The 24,581-nt window shown below is 32.5% G+C and overlaps 1 protein-coding gene across 1 annotated transcript; it reads right to left on the bottom strand.

Moving 5' to 3' along the window:
• Positions 1-2,209: 2,209 nt before the first annotated feature.
• Positions 2,210-9,077, bottom strand: LOC110795265 (NAC domain-containing protein 7). The gene is made up of 4 exons (XM_022000274.2): positions 8,600-9,077; positions 4,541-4,724; positions 4,021-4,292; positions 2,210-3,269 (listed from the first exon to the last, which is right to left on the bottom strand). Exons 2-4 carry the CDS (start codon positions 4,695-4,697, stop codon positions 2,604-2,606), a joined length of 1,095 nt encoding a protein of 364 aa, XP_021855966.2. The 5' UTR covers positions 4,698-4,724; positions 8,600-9,077; the 3' UTR covers positions 2,210-2,603.
• Positions 9,078-24,581: the final 15,504 nt, after the last annotated feature.

Here is a 24,581-nt window from a genome sequence, read left to right as displayed (position 1 = left end):
TCATGACTCTTTTTCTTTTCATTGGTAATTAATTATGTGGCGTGAAATAAAAGTACATAAATAGCTTACTCTCTTTATTTTACTTATACAACAAGTGAGTGTAAAACAAGGTAAAAACCCCCCAAAAAACAACGAAATGGAAACTTATTTAATCGGTTTTACAGTAAATTATTGTGAAACCGTCTCATATAAAGGGGACGTTGTCGTTATTAAATTTTCCAAATTTTAAAGAAAAAACAAATAGACATTCTTGTTTGATGAATTACCACACCCTCTCTGATTTGAGCACGCTCAATGATTGTGTCATGTCAAACAACCAAAATGAGATCGTAGCACTTACATTTAAAAAAATTCATTTATGGTATGGAAAAATGGCCCACGTTGCTTAAAAGCAATTCATTGATTCAGATGCTTGACTTAAGGCTAAGTAAGAGGATACTACTGGGTCTTCTTCCAACCAATTATTATGTTAGCTCATACAATAATCCAATTTTTGGCCCACTTTTTTTTATTTTTATTTGCATTTTTTTACAATATTTCTAGCCATTCATATAAATGTAGCGGACTAGCTAGCGGTCCATACAGAATTCAGGGTCACAAATTTAAAGTTAGCACCTGCATAATAAAACAATCGTATAGTATATGTTATGTTGCTGTAGGAGAAATAAAGCTTAATATTACGAGAACGAAGAACAACAACATGCATTTAATTTGGTTCGTCAAGGGATAATATATCTTCACTCAGGTATGTCGTCGACTTCGATCAGTAAGAGATAGAACAAATTAAAATGCAGCTTCAGCTTTCAGCTTTCAGCTTGTTTTAATTTTGTTGAATGTATTAACCTATAACAGTATCTGTAAATTCACATATATACATATACTGTAATATTGCTTCTTCTTCTTCTTCTTCTTCTTCTTCTTCATAAGTAGTTATGGACTGGTAATGCAGTGGTGCTTGATGCATGCTATGGGTTTCATTTTGTAGCAAAGATTTGTTGTTAACAACTTGGCATGCGCGCAATATATAACTAGCTAGCCACATTACATATATATTTACTAATTTACATATGCATGCATGCATGTTAAATGCTTGGAAGAAGATCAACTGCAGTTACCCTTACTTTGATGGAAGTATTAGCCAAGTCACTAATGTCACTAATAATCTGCCTAGTTGCTCTAGTTAGCACACCAAGTATTTACATTTAATTTCTTGGAAATCTGGTCATGCATAAGTACACATTGAAAGTACATGTTAATCTCAATTCCTTTACATTGACAATGACAATGCCAACCTTTAGAGCTAATTTTGGTGCGCTCTTAGAATACATGTTTTTTTTCCTCTCAATTTACCTACAGTAGTATTTAATACACTATCAATGAGGTTTTAGCCTAGTGGTTAACATTTAAGACCGAGGGTTTGTGTAAGATAAGTCTCGGTTCAAATCAAGCAAGCCCATTTGTAATTTTGTACTGTTCTTGTGGATCATTCACAACAAACAAGAAAAAACCTACTTAATGCGTTCGATCATGCTTTTATTTATCCGACAATATACAACGAACTCTTTGTCAAAAGAAAAATATACAATGAACTAAATTCGAGGGATGGCAAATACTACCTTCGAATAGTACGTATACCAAATAAAAAGACACCAATGTGAGTAGAAGTTTGTGTCCCTTGACACCAAAAAACAAAATATCTCAACAAGTTCATCGAGGGTTGTTATCCCCAAATTTATAGCCTCCGAATCCTCAAAATAAAATTACTATATTGGTCCTTAATGGAATCGCTAGTACAAGTAGAAAATTTGGCTATATACTTAAGGGAATCGCTAGTATGATTTATTAGCAAAACACAATAGTTTCATAAAAACTCTAACTGAATCTTATCAGAAAGTGCGTTCAGGGACGTTCATTCATAGTAGTACGTAATTAAAAAGAAAGGAACAAGAAGCAAAGAAGCAAGGTATTGTCCTTTCTCAGGGAACAAACAACACATATTAAAAAGGACACCAATAGTACGTACGCACCAACTTTAAAAAGCAAAAGGATCACAAGTTTACAACCAAGCTTATAACATAATGATGATATCATGGAATATACGAGGACTAATAAGAAATAGGCCGGGAATTTGATAAATTAAAGTAAATCATAATAATCCAAATCAAATGTAATTTAAGTTCATTTTAAAAAGAAAAAAATGTAAGGTAAGTTCAATAAAAATAAGTACAATCAGATAGATAATCTTTTGTTCTGAGTATGAAAATCCCAATAATACATGGAAATCTTTCAATCTCCTAAATAGATGCTATTATCATCCAATAATAATAGGCACCATATTTCTAAGTCCACTTTGAGGATCAACCCAAGGGTACGTTGATCTCACAAGTCCAATATATATAATACCCCTACTATTAATTAATGTTGCATTGCCTTGTTTATTATGTACAAGGATACTTCAATTCGATCTCCAAGATTTCTCTTGTAGTAATTGTATGTTTTTCCCTATATAATCAGTATGTATATATATTTGTTTGTGTATAAAATCAGATTAATTAGGTAATTAATTAGCATATAATATAATATGGTAAATGTCTTTGTTCACTTCACTTCCACATATCAATTTGGCAGCTGGAATTGGACGTTGAAGCATAATGATCTTCCTTATTGGAGGAGTTAGGGCTTATCACCATATTCATATGCTCAGACTCAGGAAACACAGGGGCATTCGAGTAATTACTTAATCCCTTACTCGCCGCAGAAAGACCATGTTGTTCATCTTGGCTAAGTTGAGAAGCAACAAACTTATCAAGCACCCTCCAATCAGTAACTTCATCATCCAAACCCTGCTCCGTTGACCCACAAGTGTTACCCGACCCATTACCATATATTGAATCCAATTGTGTTGAATCAATCATGTAATCTTGAGTAAGCATTGTTCCATAACCTTGTTGCATACTAGGTTGGGGCATTTTAGGGCTTTCCAATTGAGGTAGTTGTAGATAAGGGTCATGGTGGGAAATGTTGTAGGGCATTATTTCAAGTTCTTGTTTGCAAGGGTACATGTTGTGTTGTTGGTTGGGATGGAAATTTAAATTACTGTTGTTTATATTAGGTGTATGGTAATTATTGGGATGGTGAGGAATTCTCCTAGGAGAGTCCATATCAGGCATGAAGGACATTTGATCATCGTACCAACACGGCGAGCCGTCTAGTCTTCGAACTGTTGCCATTCTCTTCTTGAACACCCTGCATACTACCCAGCCTTCCTCCTGATAAATATATTGCAAAACTAAATCAGCCAAGTGGTATAACGAAAGCAAGAAAGATTATAAATAATGTAAATAATACATAGATTTAATGTGGTTTACTAACAATGAATACAGATTGCAGAATATAGCTAGGTTATGATCTAAAAAGTTTATATAGTATTTTCTAGACAGATGCAGAAATGTCAGAAAATAGGTCAAAACATATAACCTACTCCGTAATATAGAATGACATGTATCGATTCAAGGCATATTCTAACACCAAGAAAATGCATTTATAAACAAAAAATCTTAGCTAGCATGTGTCTAATTAAGAGACATATCGAAAGAGTAGGTCACGTTTATCACTAAAAGATACTACCTCTGTTTCTTAACGTTCTTTACAGTTACTATTTGCACAGACTCCAATGCAATATTTAACTACTAATATATCCAATTTCGTATGTGAAATAGTTGTAAAAAGTTGATATTCTAAAAATACATAACAAGATCAATCTAACAAAATCTTACATGTAACATTTTGGTGTATATAATAGTGAGAATTTACGGTCAAAGTTTTCATACTTAAGCCACATTCTCTAAAGCATAAAGAACTTTCAGATACGGAGGCAATAAATAACTTTAATTTATATTATTATATCGAAGTAACTTTTAAACATTTTAGGGTAACTGATTTGCAAACTTTGACAATCATTTATGTAAAGTTACGCGTAAATAAAAAGATTATTATAGTAGAAGTATAAATTAAACTTGCCTGAGGAGTTCCATTTTCATTAGTCTCAAGACGGTACTCATGCATGATCCAATCGGACTTTTGGCCATTGGGAGCTCGACCTTTGTAGAAAACCAAAGTCTTTCTCATTCCAATTAAATTATGCTTTGAGTAGATGGCTTTGTCCCTTCCAGTTGCTTTCCAGAATCCTGCTTTGGTAGCTCGATTAGTCCTTGTTCCTGTTGGATATTTCTTGTCTTTGTGGCTGAAGAAATACCACTCATTCTGCTCTTCATTACTTATCTTGCATAATTCTGTTCCAATTCAATTTTTAAACAATAATATAGAGTTAATTATATACTTGAATGAATTAGTGGACATGTACATACATACTAAGGCCTTATTCTTTTTTGCTTAACTGTAGTTTCAGAACTTATTTCGCATTTCAGTTAATGATCAGTTAATTTCAGTTCAGTTCAGTTCAGTTTAGTTCAGCTCTAAATAACAGGGCCTAATTCCTATTCAAATTAAGTGAGAGAGTGAGCTGGCTAGTTGTATGTACCTTGAAGATCCCATGGTTCAATCTTGTAAAGATCAACATCTTTGATGATATCACACATCTTTCTTGCAGCTAGTTTCTCACGGAGATAGTAATCAACTAGCTCTTCATCTGTTGGATGAAATCGAAAACCCGGAGGAACATGCGACAATGTGTCCATTTTATCCAACTAGGGCAAGAATTGAACCTGCATGCCATTTCCAAAGGAAGATATTTAGCAATTTAATCCTACAAAATGTTAATTTTGACAAATCTTGTTAATTCTAGTTTGTCTCAACTAATGGTTAATTTAATTAGCTTGTCATGCACATTTACAAGTTTTAGTTAGCCACATAAATAGTGTACGTTGTCATATGAATAAGTAACTACTACGTATTATATACTTTGAAACAAATGCATTGTATACAAAAGCCGTGATAAACTAATTTGACACACTCGCAAATGCATTATAATATTCACGCCTTGGTTAAAATATGTTATGTTCACCTTATTTCCACTTATTTCAGGAAAAATAAGTTCAGATAAGTTCAAATAAGATAAGTTCAGGAAACATAAGGGTTGACCAAGTATAATTTATAACTAAAATAAGTTTTGATAAGTTTTAATAAGTTCAGATAAGTTCAGTTAAGTTCAGATAAATTTAGGAAAAAATAAGGGAAAATCAGGTGAATAGAATGCACCAACAATTTTTATCACACATCTGATTGTGTTTTACAATAACGTATAACATGTTCATTTAGACAAATTAGTTATGCTATTTTGCTACAAATCAGCACCTTGCAAATGCCTATTTCTACAATTTCCTAACTAAAAGTAGTACGCATCATTTTACACAAATTTAGTTAGTGCTTGATCATATGGTTAGCAATTTAAACAATAAATTAAGCTAGACAAAGCTCAGCATTAGGGTACATAATTCTGCCACAAGATGTGGAACCAATACATAACTGGCAGAAGACTAAACGCATGCCAAACCGAAAAAGGAAAGAAAAAGAAAAATAGAAATTGATGACCAAAATTATCCGAGGGTCAAACTCTTTTTTTGGTCAAACAATTGTTTGATTTTATTCAAGTGGCAGACAAGATGATTTTGCTGCTAAAATAAATGCAAATATTTTTATGTGCTGACCAATCAGAAGTATGTTCAAACAATTCAAGAAGACAAACATATATAAATATTTAATCCTAGATATGAACCCTTGGTTTCCCTAATTCTAACATAATTTATTTTTTTACCACCAAAAGCTTGAATCTCCTTGCATTGCTAATACCTTTTCTATTTTATGCAAAAGGAGTATAACTTTTCTAAATGTTTTATCAAGCATGCATGCTACAGTATTCTTTCTACTTAATTGTACTATTTTCCTATTACATTACGTTGCAATGTGGTGTTATCTTAGGAGATTTTTTCATGTGACTTAAACGGATAATAGGGTAACAATTTCAATTTTCAAGTGATGTTTGCACACAATCTTTTTTGAGGGTGATACAAACATCACCTAGTAAAACAATCAGAAAAGAGAGCGATACAAACATCATTTGAAATTGTTACCCTCTGATCCGTTTATATTCTCTTTAAACTTCTATCAGAAAGAAGGTTTAGTTAATTTGGAATTGAAGTTGTACACTCAATGTTAATTTTACGTAGAAGCAAAAAGTTAATATTATATTGCATATTGCAGCTATCTGCCTATCATGTAGAAAAATCCGGTAAATATAACACACTCTTAGTTTACTACGGAGTAAATTTTTTGTTATCGACTTTCCCTTAGATCTCAGCATGCAATTCAACCTTATTGAATTTTTAGCGCGCATAAGAATGCGTGTTCAATTCTCTCACCTAGCTAGCTCATACACTACAAAAATTTGTATCTTTTATGACAACCTAATAACGACGGGTAAAAATTCCATCGCAAAAGGGTTTTTGCGACGGAGATAACAACCCAACAAAGACGGGAACAACCGTCGCAAATGTCTTTTACGACGGGTTATCAACGGGATTTTTTATTAACGACGGCCCCCTTTTATGACGGGTTCGCGACGGGAATTCCTTTGTTAATCAACAATTATTGACCTTTAGCGACGGGATTTCCCGTCGTTGTAGTGATAGTTATGTTTTTCACAACAGCACTAAACCAATAGTTAGGGTTAGTAAAAAAAAATGTATATATAATCAATAGAGACAATTAACATAGTAAAACTCAACTAAATTCTAAGAGAATTATGATTTACTGGAGATCAGAACAATTTTTATACAATATGACGAAGTAATTCTTGATGAGAATTCATTCTAGCATTAGATGATCTCGATCTAAGTAAGGTTTCATACAGTATGTGATCGATCATCCATTGGACTAGAGAAGAAGATCATGAAAAAAAGCAGCAGATCAATCTTAGCTAGCTTACGTACACATATTCAGTTTAAATTAAAGATCAATCGAATCAAACATAAATTAATTAAATTTGTACTAGTAGACAGTAATTAAAAGGATGTTGTTGATTAGGATAGCTCAATCATTCTACATTGCTTAATTAACTTTCTTGTATGTTATGAAAAATGCATGCCAATATAATTCAGATAGAAAATAAACATGCATATATATATATATATATATATATATATTCATACGGAGTATAGCATCAAGATTACCATGAAAAAGGATTATAGAGTAAAGTAATTAATGCAGTCAAGTTTCACTCTAGCTTTTAAGTGATTATTTTTGCATGGATTTATATTACTTTCTAGATAAAGCAATTTTTTTTTGGGTGCGAATGAGCCAGAAGGGCAGTAGAAACTACAAATAGAAGAGGGAGATTCAAACCTAACCTATCATACATAGCCCTTTAGTTAGCAACTAGGCCAATACCTCATTGGTAACAGAAAAAAATATAACGCGCCAACGCCGAACACAAAAAAAATACTTAGTAATGTATTACTACAACTCAAAAAAAATTGAACGAATCAGATCCTAATAGTTTCCGATGTCTGGATTGCTAAAATTGTTCAAATACATTACAAGTTAAAGGGGGTTAAAAGAACTGCAATGCACCTTGTATATATATATTTTCATTCCCATAACGAGTAATAGTATGTATAATTTCCATTCCAGGCATGTTCGAAAGCTAAATTCATACTCCATTTTTTAACCGAACCCAAAGAGAAGCTAAAAAAAGGTGAATATAGCCAATCATGAAAAAGAACTCAATACAAGATTGTATTTTCAAATGTTCACCACCTTCATTTGTTGCCAAAATTTTAATGATGAACATACTATTTTTAAGAAATGAGTGAATATATAACTAATTTTCAAGGGTTGAAATGATCAAACCGCACTTGCTTAGCTTCTATATTAGCCTTCCCATGCTAAAAACTCAAATATGATTATTCATTTCTTATAAATTGCATTAAGAATTAGATTTAGAAACGTAATATATTACAGATAGATCGACCGAATTGAGGGTAAAAACTATAGGTGTGCTAAGCGAAAAAATTAAGCAAAGAAGGTAAACTTGCTCCTTCTATTAATTTGTATAACCCCAACAAATTTTGATAATCTCTACTGAAAGTTTATCAAAAAGACAAAATAAAATGGTAACACCTTTTAAAAAATTCAAATAAATGAAAAGAATGGACAATTTTGAAGAAGAAAAACACCTTTTGTTTGTCACTTAGGGGTAATTATCAAGTTTTTAGTATCATGGACTATACCTTTTCAATAAGTACTGGATCTTATATTCATAACAAGACAATTTTCTAAATCATCTAAGGGAATTAAGTAAATCAAGCTAGAAAAAGGAGCAACACAAGAAGAAACATCGCAATTGATGATAGCAAAGCTTGAAGCAAAAGCAACAGCCACTATATACATATATGGAAGAAATAATAATAATAACAATTAGTACTCGGATCATAATCATGGTGATAAACAAACAAACATCAGCATATAGAGATTAAGAACCAAAAACACAATATGCATAGAATAATTACCAAACAAACCAAGTAGATTGATCGATCGATCTAGTTGGATGATAGAGATTATGTATATAGACAAGAAATTTAACCTTTTGATATATATGACCGGCTTTTGAACTCCAATGTACTTGAGGAAAAAAACCTAACTTCGATTTGGATCGAACAGAGACAATGCAGTAACTAAAAAACGACAGCTATTTAGAAACGGATGAAACAAGTAAAGGGAACCTTTTTCTACTATCTTCCTCGGGAATCGAAGTAGAGAAAGGGTTCAGATCCCGAGGTACGGTTAAGATGGGATGGGCTGAGAATAGAAAGAATGCAGAGAGAGAGAGAGAAAGAAAGAGGAAGTGAGAAAAAGGGAGAGAATGGAAGGGTTAAATAAGAAGCAAAGGGGTTTTATTTAAAAAAGCAAACTTGAAAAAAGATGCCCTAATTATAAAAAAACCAGGCCAATCCCTAGGCGAAAGCTAGTGTAGTCTCATTATCATTGTCATATATTTTTGTTTCTCTCTCTTCCTTATCTTGGGATTGATTGCTGCAAAAGCTTTGGCAGCGAAAAATGAGGGATTATGGAGGGGATGAGAAAGATATGGAAGGTAGGATCGATGATTAATCTTATAAGCTTAGCTAGGGATCGATTAAAACATGGAAATACCTCCTTCTTTGCTCATCCTCTTACCAGCTACTGATAATGACAATATTAATTAATGATTAATACTACAAAATTAATTTAAATAAAGCTAGAATTTTAGGAGGACTTACTACGTCAGCAGATATTGTAGGGGTGATTGATAGAGGGAAGTGGAGAGGTTTAGCCTTCTTAAAGCTTCTTAAAAAGATGGTGTGATTTACAGATTTGGAATTATGGGACTTTCTCATTTTTTATTTTTTATTTTTTATTTTCCTTTTTATGAATTTTCTATTATTTTAAGTAATAACAAAAGCTCAAAACCACTGTCGTCCCTAGTACTGTTCTTGTCACTTGGCTTCTGGAACATACTCCGTATGAATTAATGATGGTTCAACCAATCAAAAAATCTTAGATTTTTGTTTCTACTTTTTCACAATTTATCAAATATCTTCCCCCATTTCGTTTTTTAGGTCGTCACACTCACTTCACTTGTGAAGTTGTGAGATTCTATTACATTAGATTAGTTGTGTGTATATTGATTAGGTGTTAGTTAATTATTTAAGGACGTTTTATGAAAAACTAGATGAAACAATTATTATCGTTATTTGCGTATTATATATCAATGAATTTCAACAACTTGACTTATCTCTAGTCACACCGTTAACTAGAATGTGTTAGTTATACAAATATTTTCAGAAACATTGACAACAACATACGAAGTACTATAATTTTAGAATTTTAGTTTGGAGTATGATGACAGTTCCCTCTTGTAACCCTAGTTAACTACGGAGTACAGAGTACTACGTATAATTCATTTAAGCATTCACATATTGTACTACTACTACGTACATGGATATATAATACTAGTCTCTAACTCTCTATTGTAAACATCCAATTAATTATAGTTTGTTTTCATCTATAATATGCATTGTAATTAACGCATGTACGTATGCTTAAGTGTAATTTATTCTATGATGTAATCCTTAAACAAGTATTGGTAAAATTAAGGGTGATAGTATTAACTTTATTAAGGTGGAGATAACTAACGTTGCCATCCCTAGTAGTGCATAGAAACAAGAGTAAGCAAGTGAGATAAGCGTGGTTGAAGGAGTGCTTGACCATGACTAAAAGGGTCAGAAATGTGTTGCACGGTTATACAATTAAATTAAAAGTACGTAAATTGTAATTAGTTCCCACTTAACAACAAAAACACACACCAAACCAAACATTCTGAACAACATCATAAAGTTCCTTTTAGGACTTTTGTTCATTAATGATCCCATATTAAACCCTTTTTTTTATTTTTTATTTTTTATTTTTTTTTGTTTGTATTTGAGAGAGTGTGTTGAAACATCATATGCACGCGAGCTCTGGTTGGTTGGTCCGCTATATTTAATTAATTTATTTATGTCAATATATACCTTTCACTGAATGACAGGATTTAAGAGGGACCCACAAACCGACCCCAATGTCATAAATTTTGACAACGACTTCTCTCCAAATATGCTATCATCATCCTACGAGCCTCCACAATAAAGTTAGGAATTTTTTTAAAAAAAGGTTATTGATTTTCCACAAGGAGGCTTAGCTAAGCTTGGGCTTTATCAGCCTTTGGCTTGGCTCAATAACGAGCCTTTCTTTACTCAACAGCGTTTTAGTTTCTAGATTGTCCAACCTGGAAGTATTACATTGCTGCAAATCTTCCAAGTTTTACAATCAATAATGTCTTTAATCAATTTGATTAAAGTATTTCTTCCGTTCAAATTAGCTATGGGCCGTCATGTGCATCGTAATTCGTAAGAGGTTTCACAACCACGGTTTAAAGACTCTATCATTTGTGTTGCTTGTGTATTTAGGGAAAATTTCTCTTTATCGTGTCATGCTTAGGCCCTGTTCTGTTCAACTTATTTTGACTTATTTCAGAGAAAATAAGTTCAGTTAAGTTCAGTTAAGTTCAGATAATATAAGTTCAACAAAAATAAGTTTTTTTCGGATATTTTCACACACAAGTAAGTTTATATAAGAAAAAATAAGTTTATTTCAGATAAAATAAGTTCAGTTAAGTTCAGTTAAGTTCAGATGAGTTCAGTTAAGTTCAGATAAGTTCAGATAATATAAGTTCAGTTAAAATAAGTCCAATAGAACAGAGCCGTAATTGTGTTGTGAGTTTGTGACATTGTCTTGTAATTTAATTTTTTCAACAAAAATGTACGTGGTTCAGATACGTTTCCGCGTACCATTTGTTGTGCATGCACTGTCTACGTGTTGTGTTGTGTCGTGTTTCGTTATTGGTCATATAGGTGTGATCTAGTGTTATATATATATATATATATATATATATATATATATATATATATATATATATATATATATATATATATATATATATATATATATATATACACGTCTTACTTTGTATCGAGGAGAGTAATAGTTTAAAAGTGTTAAAGAGTTTGCTTATAAGAAATTGGTTTTACATTTTAATTCGATTGTGTGGCCTAATCTTTCCACTTAGATGATCAATAAAACTTTGCACATACTATATACTCCGTACCAATCACTTCTTTAGCCAACCCTAGCAATGGATAATATAGTCTAGCAGAAAGGAAGGTTTTGTTCAGTAAAAGAAGAAAAGAAAAAAAACAATAATTTATGGCCCTGTAGATTGTGGAGGCTGGTGGAGAAAAAGGCCCACTAACCGGAATGATGGTGAACGGGGTTATTCCAGTACGTGGCGGCTGACGGTCCGGCGTGGGCTTAGCCCAAGATCATTAAACCCTCTCCCCGTTATATGTGGGCCCTCTTCCGTTATCCTGAGCTCATGTGGGGCCCAAAGTTATCTTTTTTTTCTTAGTATTCTTTGCTCAACCCCAAGAGTGCCAAGTGTAACCTACAAAATTGTCCACGTAACCAAATTCCCTTTCCCTCGTGTGCTTAAGCGTGCCGACTTAACTTTTTCCTTCGGTTCGGCCGGTTCATCGCCCCCGGTTCAGGAGAGATGTGTCTGCTTGGTGGTGAGAAGAAGTAGAGAAGTGAAGCAAAAGAAACACACGTGATCCAAGTGTAATGTTGCTCCCCACAACCATGCTTATGTGGCATGCCCTTTTTGTGTTTAATACTCCGTATTAGTCCCTATAATCATATGATTAGGCATGATGATTAAAATCTATTAAAAATGGGTACTTTATCATCTAAAGTGTTGGAGGTAAGCCAACTTGTTAATTAGGAAGTTAATGGCTAGTTTCTTCATGTGTTCGATTTATGAGGTCTAATTCTAGAATCCTCAATACAGAGTTGATCACTGTTATAGTATATATGTATATATATATGTATATATGTGACCGAAATTGAAGAAAGTATTGATCTTCATTAAATGTTTACTTGAAGTCTTTTGCAAATCAGTTATTTTTTGGCCAAGGACCCCTCTCCTTATATACTGCATCCGCCACTGCAGGAATCGCGCGACCTCGGGTTTTTTACACCACTCACCAACTAAGCTAGTTGACGTATGACATCCACCAAAACGCACTTTATAAATACGTTTCGTCGATAGGAAAACTTAACGTTGAAATTGCTACCTTGAACTAATTAAGCTTAGGGTATTCTCTCTCCTCCAAACCCTAGCCTCAATTGGTGAGTTTTGAGGGGATTCCATCGGTTTTACCAGAAGAAAGCCACAACTTCTTCATTTTATTTAATTTTTGTTTTTATAGGTCTAATAATGCTTCCTCCTTTATAGAGGAACGACTCTCCCTTGAAATACAAGGTTTGCACCCTTTTTTTTTTATAGGTTTTCTGTTTGCGTGTTGGTGTACGTCGAGTGGAGGGGTATTGTTGGTGTATTTCATGGTGGAGTCCGTGTTGTTTCTATTATGAATGCACATCAATTAGATGATCAAGATTAACTCGGAATATAGATGAAGGTGATTCAAGATGAATATACCGTTTGTAACGATGTACTCCATACAACCATAATATACTTTGACATTGAAGTTTTTTCATGGTTAGACATGTATAAAGATTTCTGAATCCTAGATCTGTTCTTATTCTTATTTTGGGACAATTTTATTGTAGATGTCATAATAGAAAAAATAAACTTAAGGTTGTTTTTCACTTTTTCTTTTCAATTTTATTTACCTCCTTTGGCGAGAAATAAAGTAAGGTTACCTTTTCGTTCCCAATGTTACAATTAAAATCTTATAAACATTAACAGGGCCCACTAAGTAAGATTAAAGGAAAGCTAAAGAAGAAGAGGCCATAAAAATGGTGGGCTGATGTTGAAGTGGGCCTACTTAGTAATAATTGTTGATCTAAACTCATTATTGTTTTGGTTCCCACGTTTAACCCTGGGATAATGGTGGGGCCAACCTTTTAAAATGTCCAACAGCCATTGGGCAGCTTCTGTTATACACCTCTAACCCTACTTTTAACTCCTAAATTAACCACTTAACACTTAACACTTAACATTAAACATTTTGGTTATCACATGTTCCACACTAACAACTACTACTTCTGCAAGAGTGCAAGGCCGAGCCACCATGCTGGCGTGACTTCATTAGTCAAGTATTTTGAAGCCTAATTAAAAAAACATACACTTTTACCTTAAAAAAAACACGCTTTTCTCCTCATCTTATCAACGTTTTTATTGGTTTGCAAATGAGCCCTATTACAAATCAGGGTCCTACTCTAATTTGAGATCTATCGTACTCAGACCCTCAGTTTTAACTGCTGTATCAAGACATATATTATTGAATCATTGGTATCATCTGATTAATGTACTGTCATAGTAAAATAGGAGGGAATGAAACTCTCATGGTCACCAATTGTTATAGGAAGATAAGGCAATACATGTAGGCTTAATGTCACATTATACAAGCTAGCATAATGATACAGTTCGTCTTGATCGATTAAAGTTCATTAGAGTTGAGTACGCATAGGTCAATCAGATTTAATCGTAACTAATTAACAAGGTCGGGATTGGAGGACGGTGGTAAAGTAATATAGGAGAATAGTACGGAGTATACAACATATGAAGTATAAGATTTTGAGAACAATAATAAAAATTTAGACGTTCCAATCAAAATGTGTCCTACCAAGGCAGCTGATAATATATAGAAAACCATATATATAGCACTATATATATGTGGGTAAGGACTAAGGACTAAGGAGTAAAGCTTAGGCAATGTATATATAATTAGTATATGTAGCTGCTAGCTATACACATTATAATTTGTTTGACAACTTTTACACTTTCTTTTTTTGAGTATATGTTGTCTAGTGTACATGATTAATCACATTAATACTAGCTAGGCTGATAGGCTCAGCTCCATGTTGAAACTATATATATATATATATATATATATATATATATATATATGTGTGTTCGTGATGGTAGTACAATTCTTCTTGTTTTCGAATTCTGCAAGATCGGCCTATGTTCAAATCTTAAAGTTTCAATATTATATATACTTTTTCAAATCAGATCAAAAAATATGTATATTACTTTTGGTTTTTTGTATATGAACCAGTCTAGAACCAATCAATTTAGCACACAACCTCTATGCCTTAATGGACCAACCCTTTTCATTTGTTACGTACAATAATATATTTTATGAGAAAACCTTATATTTCGTGTCATGATTAGAAATGTTTGAAGAACTAAATTAAGGCTAAAAGGTTGCTGATGAACCATGCATTGGCCTAGTATTCGAAATTTCAGCAAGTAGTTCATAATCTTCTACTCATGCTGTATGATTATTGTTGTACTAATTGTTTAACATAATCTATAATATAATGTTTAATTTAATAATACTATTTTGATATTTGACTTCTGACCTATGCTGGTCAACTGTTGTGTCTAACTTCCAATTAATTTAAGCTCCCACACTCCCCAACATCATAAATTGGTACAGGATCGAAGATGAGCAGGATTACTTTTGGTTTTTTATATTTTTCTTTAAGAATGATAACGCTACTTAATTAATTAACAATGACAACAATGATAAAGGTTAAGAAATGACAAAGAATAATAATGGTTGCCATCATTATTCTGATCTTAATTAATTTTATCCTGTTGCTATGACCTTATACGGAGTACTAGCTCCGTATGTGTTACAAATTAATCTCAAGATATCTTACTTTAAGTTGAGATCTTATTGTAGAAAATTGGAAAGCTTGAGTATTTCATTAATCGTAATTGCCTTTATATAGGCTTGATACAAGCGGCTAGGTTAACATGAGAATCCTAGTATAAACTAAACCTAAGAGATAAGTATTGACTAACTCATTAACAAACTATTAACAACAAGATAAATATTCTAGCTAAAGATAAATACAAATATTCATAAGATGATATATTGTGATTGACTTCGTCAATCTCTATCACTTATTGCCCTAGTTAGACAGAGGGCTGAACCATGCAGGGTGCTTTTGAAGCTGGAAAAAGGTGGTGGTGTTAAGTACACTCGATCTATACTCGATCTAATGATCTATTTAAGTGTAAACAAAAGGGAGAGCGCGCTTGAAATTAAGGAAATAAATTAAAATTCGAGTTCTCATTAATTTTTATACTTTTTCATTTTTATACTTGGTACAGTTTTGTATCAGATAACCAAATCAGCGCGTCTCCTGTGAGACCAGTCACACTATCAACTTGATGGTGTGACGAGCGCGAAACCAATAGCGTACCTCCCCTAAAACTATAAAAAAAAAGTAACAGATCTAAACTATAGAAGTAACATACCTAAACTAAAAAAGTACCTCATCTAAAATTATATATATATAAAAAAAAAGTAACATGTCTAAATTATAGAAGTAACATACCTAAACTATAAAAAATACCTCCTCTAAAATTTTTTTTTAAAAAAAAAAGTAACATGTCTAATCTATAGAAGTAACATACCTAAACTAAAAAAAATACCTCCTCTAAAATTATTAAAAAAAAGTAACATATCTAAACTATAGAAGTAACATAACTAAACTAAGAAGGTATCTCCCCTAAAACTACTCCGTATAAAAAAAGTAACATGTATAAACTATAGAAGTAACATACCTAAGCTAAAAAAAGTACTTCGTCTAAAATTATAAAAAAAAGTAACATGTCTAAACTATAGAAGTAACATACCTAAACTAAGAAGGTATCTCCCCTAAAACTACTCCGTATAAAAAAAGTAACATGTATAAAATATAGAAGTAACATACCTAAACTAAAAAAAGTACCTCCTCTAAAATTATATAAAAAAAAGGTAACATGTCTAAACTATAGAAGTAACATACCTAAATTCGCAAGTGTAAACTGGTCTCACCATCAGTTGATGGTGAGGACAGTCTCATATAAGAATTTGGGTAACCAAATACATACATTGTCTATAAACGGACTATGGTTTAGTCGCATAAGAATTGCATGCATGCAACATGCACGTGGTATTTATGTCAAATTTTCATATAAACACAAGTAACTACTTTTTTTTACAGAGTTCTGATTGATTTTAGTTTTATTCCCAACAAATTGACTTTAATTTCAAATCGAAAACGAATTTTACTTTCTATAACGAACAATCTATATCCTTGGCAGTTTATAATTAGTTGGTTGGGTTGTGCACTTGTGGCCTTGTGCCCTTGGCTTAACTTTTGTATAAAGTAGCCTTCCGAGTTCCGATCCAATGTGAATAGAGTCCTAATTAAGGACGAAAAGGAGTAATAATAAAACGGTGTACCCTTATTATTATTATTATTATTATTATTATTATTATTGATGTCCCACAAATTAAGGGAGTCATTCAGTCAGAGATCACTCAATTCACTTGATCATCGATGAGAAAAACAACGTAGTGGGACTGTGGGAATATCTGTCGTGGGGCTCCTGCCTCAAAGAGAAAAGAGGGTCGTGGCTCGGGTCGGGACGGGCTTCGGGTCAAGCCCACGGGCCATGTACCTAACCGGGCCGAACCACCGCCAGGCCCACGTTGTTTCGTGCCGGACCGAAAAGTTAAAAAGGGCCCATGTCGGGCCCAAGCCCACGGGCTTTCGCGCCGGGTCTTCGTGCCTAAGGCTAGTTTTACTAAATTTAGCGTGCTTTGTCGTGTCGGGTCGAGTCGTGCCGTGCTTTTTCCAAAAAATTAAGTCCCAGGCCCGGTCCACGACTTTGTGCCCGTGCTTTAATCGTGTCGGGTCGGGTCTTATACTCTTATTGGAGATGCAATGGTATGGTCTTATACATGACACGATATATATCTATTATCAAGCTAGCAATATTCATGTTTTAATACCTTATAATTAATTAATTAGCAATATTTATAGAGTACTCCGTGCGTACAAAGTTATGAAATTAAATCTTATGTCCAACAAATAAAGCATCAATGGACAATAACTCGTGGATTGGCATACTTGAAGTAGTGGGCCCGTCTCGAGATCACATGCTTGATCCAAAAGTCTTAGTTAGCCAACAGCATACTACTATGATCGAGTATATATTTTTGCCCTTTTTTAGAGTATGGTGTGGTATTAGGCTATTAGCTCATTTTTATTGAAACTCTCACCAAATTAAATCACGCATCAATTGGAAATAAAGACTCGATCGAATTCTATGATTCCAATATCCAAAGGTGTATGTAATAGTCAATATGATCATACAAAAAAAAAGAGCATTTAACAAGAAAGTTAGTGGTGTGGTAATTATACATTACTATAACAATTATAAATAAAGACTACGTTACGTACGTAGTGAAAGTTGTAGTAACTTTTATTTGATTGCTGTTAAAAATCATCATCACTTACCCATGCTCAAATAAACCATAATACTACTAATGAATAAAGGTTACATCCAAATGATCATCACAATGATAACCTTGCTAGGTAGCTAGTGTTTAGAGGCCCATAAGATATACTCCGTGTCTCCGTGTGAAATCAACAAAGAAAAACAACCCAACAAAATATGGGACAATCTTTTATGAATAGATGGAGTGTTGTACTAACAACCTGTTTGATAGCCGATAAATGGTAGGAATGAGAATAGAGCTGAGTGTTATTTGGCAAGAAAATAACATCATAATGTCCATGGTAATGAAACATATCTTAAACATGGTATTTTTCTTTATAAATTTACATCCCCAAATGTTAATAGAAATTTATGAAGAAAAATTGATAATTTTGAGTTAAGTAGCATTATCACGGGAACGGATGTTGATTTTCCTTATAAGTTTACATACAAATTTGTTCCCCATTTACATCATTTACAGCCGGCTACCAAACAAGCCGTAAGGGCATTCTTTCATATTTTTTGCTTTACCATCACTTCCATAAGACCTTGTTTTTAGGTACTAGCTGTTCAGAAGGTGGCTTGTGTATCAACCCATGTGGCCTGAGCTCTGAGGATCGGCTGAAACTTCTATATCAAAATCATAATAGTCCGTACTTCATATCCAGGAAATGCTAAAGGCTAAGCCCATATAACGAGGCCCAATGTATAAGTACTATTGGCTTATTGCGATTTTTAAGCCCAGCAACTTCTCCTTAGTCATCAATCTAGGTTGTCAAATCGGGTCATCAGATCGGCTTACGTCGATATCGGTTAATGCCTGATCAATGTTTCTACTCGGATAGGTTTGGATAACTTTGATTCGGATGAAGTCATGTCATATATTAACTCGGTTTCGTTTTGGGTCAATCTCAGGTTCGGGTTTAAAAAGATATTCAACCGTTTGATTTGGTTCAAATGTATATCGAATTCGGGTACAATTTAACTGGTTTACTTCGGGTACAGGTCATGTTCAAATCGCCTACGTCTCGAATTCGGGCCAAGTATGGATCGGTGAGCTTCACGAATTGAATTTGCGGTTCAAGTTTAATTAGGTCGAGTTAAGCTTGTATTCTTGTGTACTATCAAATGAAGCAATTATTAAGTAAAATGAGACAAATTAAAAGCTAGGGGTGGGCATTTTGTAACCCATCATATTCGTACTCCGGCCGATCCGTAATTATTTTGTTCCCTTTACCTTGCAAAACAGTAATAACGTATAAATGGGTTACTAGTACTTTGTAATCCTTAAGCAGCACGAAGAGTCGAAGAGCTGCTGACTCAAACTGATCTGGAAACCGAGCTGGAAGAAGTCATGCTTAACGCATATACTACGTATATATAATTATATATATAGTGATTAAATTGAGAAATAGAAGCAAATTGTAATGTTACATTGCTTGCATGCATATACTACAAAATAGACCATTAATTAGTTAAATAAGCTACATGCTGCAGTTATAACTTATACTATACACCCTCCTATGACTTTGGGATATAGCAGATTATTATTTGTAACCCGTTGAATATCAACAAACAAATTAAACAAATACTAGTACGTAGTAACATTAAGTACTTATATAACCATTTATTAGTATATGAAAGTAAAACTAATGCGTGCTCCCCGAAAGTAAGCAATAAGACCAGTTCAGAAGAGCAACTATTTTTTGCTCTTCAGTCAAAGATATTCATACACTTATACTATGTATTTTTAAATTAAGTTTTCTTTGTTATGTCTTTACATACAAATTCATCTTAAAAATACATAGAATAAATACATGTCTACTAGTTTCTACAATAGTAAATAGATATACGCACAAAATAACTGCTACAGAGTAACATCCAATTTCAGTTTACGTGCATGACATAATCAAAAGTTATCAAGGGAAGATTGGTGTGAGACACGGCCTCCCCTATAGTTGAATATCGATTATGACTTGTTATTTTGAGACGAAAGAAGTACAAATAAATGGAACAACAACAAACCAAAATAAGTGTGTGGAAAATATAATGTACCATTAGATTGAACTCTAATTAGCAAGAATGGTTATCTCATCAAAATCTTTCGATAAACGAGCTAATAGTAGTTTCGTGGCTATTTATTTAATTAATTACCGAAATATAAGATCCATGCCATAAGAATTATGGACAATTTATGGAGCTCCTTTTAAAAAAGACAAGTATCAAGTATGTATGGTTGTCTCCAAGGCACATGTAAATCTTGGATCTTTGCAAACAAAACAAACAATCATCACAACATTACTTGCTAATTGTATAATATGAGTTGTCCATATTTTGGAAGAAATCAAAATTATTGATTCTATAACCAATGCTTCATAATCCAACTTTGTCCAGGAAATATAATACATATGGTGGGTAATTGGTAATTAGACTATAATCTTATTGTACTTAATTGATTTGTTTATAATTATTAAAAAAAGTTTATGGTGGGTAATTGGTAATTAGACTATAAGCTTATTGTACTTAAATGAGTATATAAAAGCCACTCGTGTACTTGCACATGAACAAACAACAGTTTGAGACATAATTTAAGATCATGTATGTCTTTTTGTGTGTTTCTGAGTTGTCTCTTGCTATCACTCGTGCACATGTCAAGTTTTGTCAACTAGTCAAATTATAATTCATGCATTTTTAAAAAAAAAAACAGTAACAAACTTGAAGCATTGATCGTTTAATGTACCAAAATTAGGATAATTTTCTCATTTCTTGCTTTTGATTTGGTAGGACATTAGGAATAGAAAGTTCTTAGAAGTATACATTCATGCACCTAATTAAGCTAAGCTAGGAGATTAAGAAATTAGTAGGAATAAAGTTAGAATCTCTAAATCCACCATTGCCGAGCACAAATCTTGTTTCTATCCTATAAATTGTATTCCGTATTTTTTTTTCTACAGTTGCCTTTTAACTCTTTGCATGTCCCTATTTTTTAATTTTTAAAATTATTATCGACTATGAAAAAGAAATACAGATCGGAGTAGCACATAAAAGATACCTATATTATGATACAAATGATTTAAATGTCCAATATAATGGTGCTTGCTAGTGGTCACATAGTTGACACTTCATATAAATTTGACCAAGCTAGTAGTGCATTATAAAGTAAAATTTGAGAAATAGAAATTTCTTTGAAACTTCTAACCTACGGTATTCTTTGGTAAAGGTAAAGTTAGTTGAATTAAAGCTACAATATATACTTTTTTTTTTCTTTTTTAAATGTAACTTTCGCTAAAAAAAATTTACCATTAACGACAGAAAATTTCGTTGTTAATGGCCAATAATCGTTGATTAATGACAGGATTTTCTGTCGCGAACCCGTCATAAAAATTAAGGGGCCGTCGTTAATGAAAATTCCGTCGTTAACCCGTCATAAAAGACATTTACGACGGTTGTTCACGTCTTTGTTTGGTTGTTAGCTCCGTCGTAAAAGGCTTTTACGATTGAATTTTTGACCCGTCGTAATTAGGTTGTCGTTAAAGATACAAATTCTTGTATTGTTTCTACTTTCAACTAAACAATCATACGAAATATATATAATACTACAACATGCATACCGTATCGATATTATTACTAAGCTACTTAATTACAATACTATTACTAAGCTCCGAGGCATGTAAAAGCATCTGCATCTAAACTCCAATTTTAGTTGGAATGTTAACATGTTCATCTAATTAAATTGCTAGCTAGCTAGTTGGATATATACCTCAATTTTCTCAAACTTACGCTACTTCATTATAATATAATTGAATCTCCAATTAAGCAATTAGTGGATTGTAAATTGCTTACTTATATTTAATTGAATGGAGTATGACAATTTAATTTTGTCAACTTTATCTAAATAAATATGAAGATTGAAGAGACCACACACCAACCCATAAAGGCTTAATCTTCCATTTGTTCATTTATTTTATTAAATAGATTTCCCTTTATAGGTGTACAATTCCGTAATCACAACCAATAAGGAAAGTAACACTTCACACTTGTGTTTATTTAATTTAATGCCTTGGCTCTCTAAATTTGTACGGATCAATGTACGTACATGTACTCCAAAAGCTTCAATTTCTTGCGTTTAAATCTTCTCGATCCTACCTCGAGTCCAGCTAGTTTTCAAACTCCTAAGGAGTACTTTTCTTAATTAGGGCCTTTCAATTAAGGTCATCCTACTTCCACAACACCTAAGACTTAGAATTCGTGTTATTACTAACTTTATTTTATTTGTTTCATGTAAAACAATTAATATATACTTCCTCCGTTTCTGAAAGATCTTTACGCTTTGGTATACGTGTCCAAAATATGAAAATTTTGACTGTAAATTCTCATTATTATATACATCAAAATGTTACAGGTAAGATCTTGTTAGATTGGTCTCGGTATGTATTTTCAGAATATCAACTTTTTATAATTTTTCTACATACGAAATTAGATATATTAATAGTTAAATATTGAATTGGAGTCCGTACAAATAGTAACTGTAAAGAACTTTCGGAAACGGAGGTAGTACGTAGTATTACGTATGTTACAACGAAATGTACGTATGCTTGACCTTCTTTCTTTTTACCCTAGCTAGTTTAAATTTTATTAAGTTGACAACAAATTAAATGTATATTTCAAAATCAAATTATGGTAAACAGAAATTTATGATTAATTATATTTCACAAATACTCTAGCTTGGATTGTTGTCACAATATTCAATACCTTAACTTTGGTTACACAAATTCTTATTTACAAGGGGTGTACAATAAATATTATGCACCAAAGTAAAAGTTAACCCAAAATGCTTAAAAGTTAAGCTTATATATGTAAAATTTATCTACATTTTAGTGATAAATTTTTTCATTTTAATAAAACTTATTTCTTCAAAATCACTAATAATGTATGAAATTAATCATTTAACCCTTTAAAATATTTATCTATCAACTTTTTTTTACTAATATAAAAGTTAATCAAAACTATGTTAAAGTTACAAAAAATGGGTAAAAGTTATTTTGGTGTACAATAATTTATTGTACACCTTGTGCGCGCAAGGCCTTTTGTTATAGTTAAACTCCGTTCAATTCGAGGTGTAACTGAACGCAACTGAACTTATCTGAAATTATTTGAACTTAACTTAACTTATCTGAACTTATTTGAACTTAACTTAACTTATCTGAACTTATTTGAACTTATTTTATCTGTAAAAAAAACTTATTTATAATTTTATTTCCGAAACTTATCTGAACTTTTTTGTATGGAATAAGTCAAAATAAGTCGAACAAAAGTACAAAACAGATATTCAGAATTACAGTAATATTTTCTATAAAGAAAAAATAATAGAAACATCGTTCATACTTTTCCTTGTTGGTAAAGTAAGGTTTTCAAGGTGTTTGTCCTTTTCCTCCAACAAATTAAATTGTACTCCGTAATACTGTAATCTTAATCGGGAATGAAGACTATTTGGCTTTAATATTTGTCTGACCCAAACCTTCATCAAAGGGTCGTACAGTGGACAAATGATAATTTTGGTTATGTAAATAGTACGGAATTGGATAATATATTCGATAATCATATTATATATTGACCCTTACGTGCATTATAAGGTCAATTATTTGTGTTAATTAATCAAACTTACTATTTACAAGCTGTACAATGGTTAAAAGACAAAATTGAAGATTAATTTTTAATTATTTAGGCGTTTGTTACTTGCTGATTACGACTAGCACTTACTTATTTCTCTCTTTCCAATTTCAATTCCAGGTTGTTTTATGCTTTTATGGCTGTAGTCCAGATATTATATCCTCGATCGATTTGCTACATGAGTGCATGCATGCATGCATGATCGATGCATGGCAACGTCAAAGTTTCACAACACTAGTTTATACAATTATACTACAATTTTGTTAAATGCATGTCTTGCGTAATATATGATCGACCTTCAGGCCGGGAGATCAATGTAACGGCAGACCTGTTTGCAAATTGATGTGTTCTTGCCATTTATAAGAAGGTCTAAGGCGACTGTGTAAAACTGATAATAATTGGCTTGAAAATAATATATTTGGAAATATAAAATGTTTGGTATATATATGTTGGATGTTACCAAAAAAACTACTTATTTTGTACATTTAGTATACTTCGTGTGATTGACATTAATGTTGTGTTTATATGTACTACACAAGTTTCAGCCATCAACACTTAAACAGAGAATGTTTAGACCGAAATGAAGGTTCATGTTAGTTATATATAGTACGTAGAAGAAACCTTGTAAAATCAACACTTAAACTATTCATGCGTTTAATCTAACGTGGTCATTCCTTTTCAATCCTATTTAAGTTGTTACTCAATTACATTAATGTAGGGGGTTTTTAGTTCATACCCTAGCTTTGATTAACCCTTGAATAGTTTATATTGCGAACTTTGAAAAAGAATATTGTCATGTGAGGTAAAAATTTCCTTTGAGCTTAATTAGCCGTTTTTACCATCAACCTTCCAAGGAATACTCAGCCGCTTCCACGATTATATTTCCGTACCTTTATACATTATGAAAAAGGAACTATCTGGTGTCCATAAATAACAAAACTTAATTAGTTGGTAAATATGGTTGGAAACTCGTCTTGTGCGTTGGATTTTACAGGTTTGAGCCTCACCATCT

This window comes from Spinacia oleracea, chromosome 6 (genome assembly GCF_020520425.1).
Source record: "Spinacia oleracea cultivar Varoflay chromosome 6, BTI_SOV_V1, whole genome shotgun sequence".
Classification (NCBI taxonomy): domain Eukaryota; kingdom Viridiplantae; phylum Streptophyta; class Magnoliopsida; order Caryophyllales; family Amaranthaceae; genus Spinacia; species Spinacia oleracea.
Note: the sequence above shows the minus strand (reverse complement) of the source record. Positions and strands in the feature narration are given on the sequence as shown.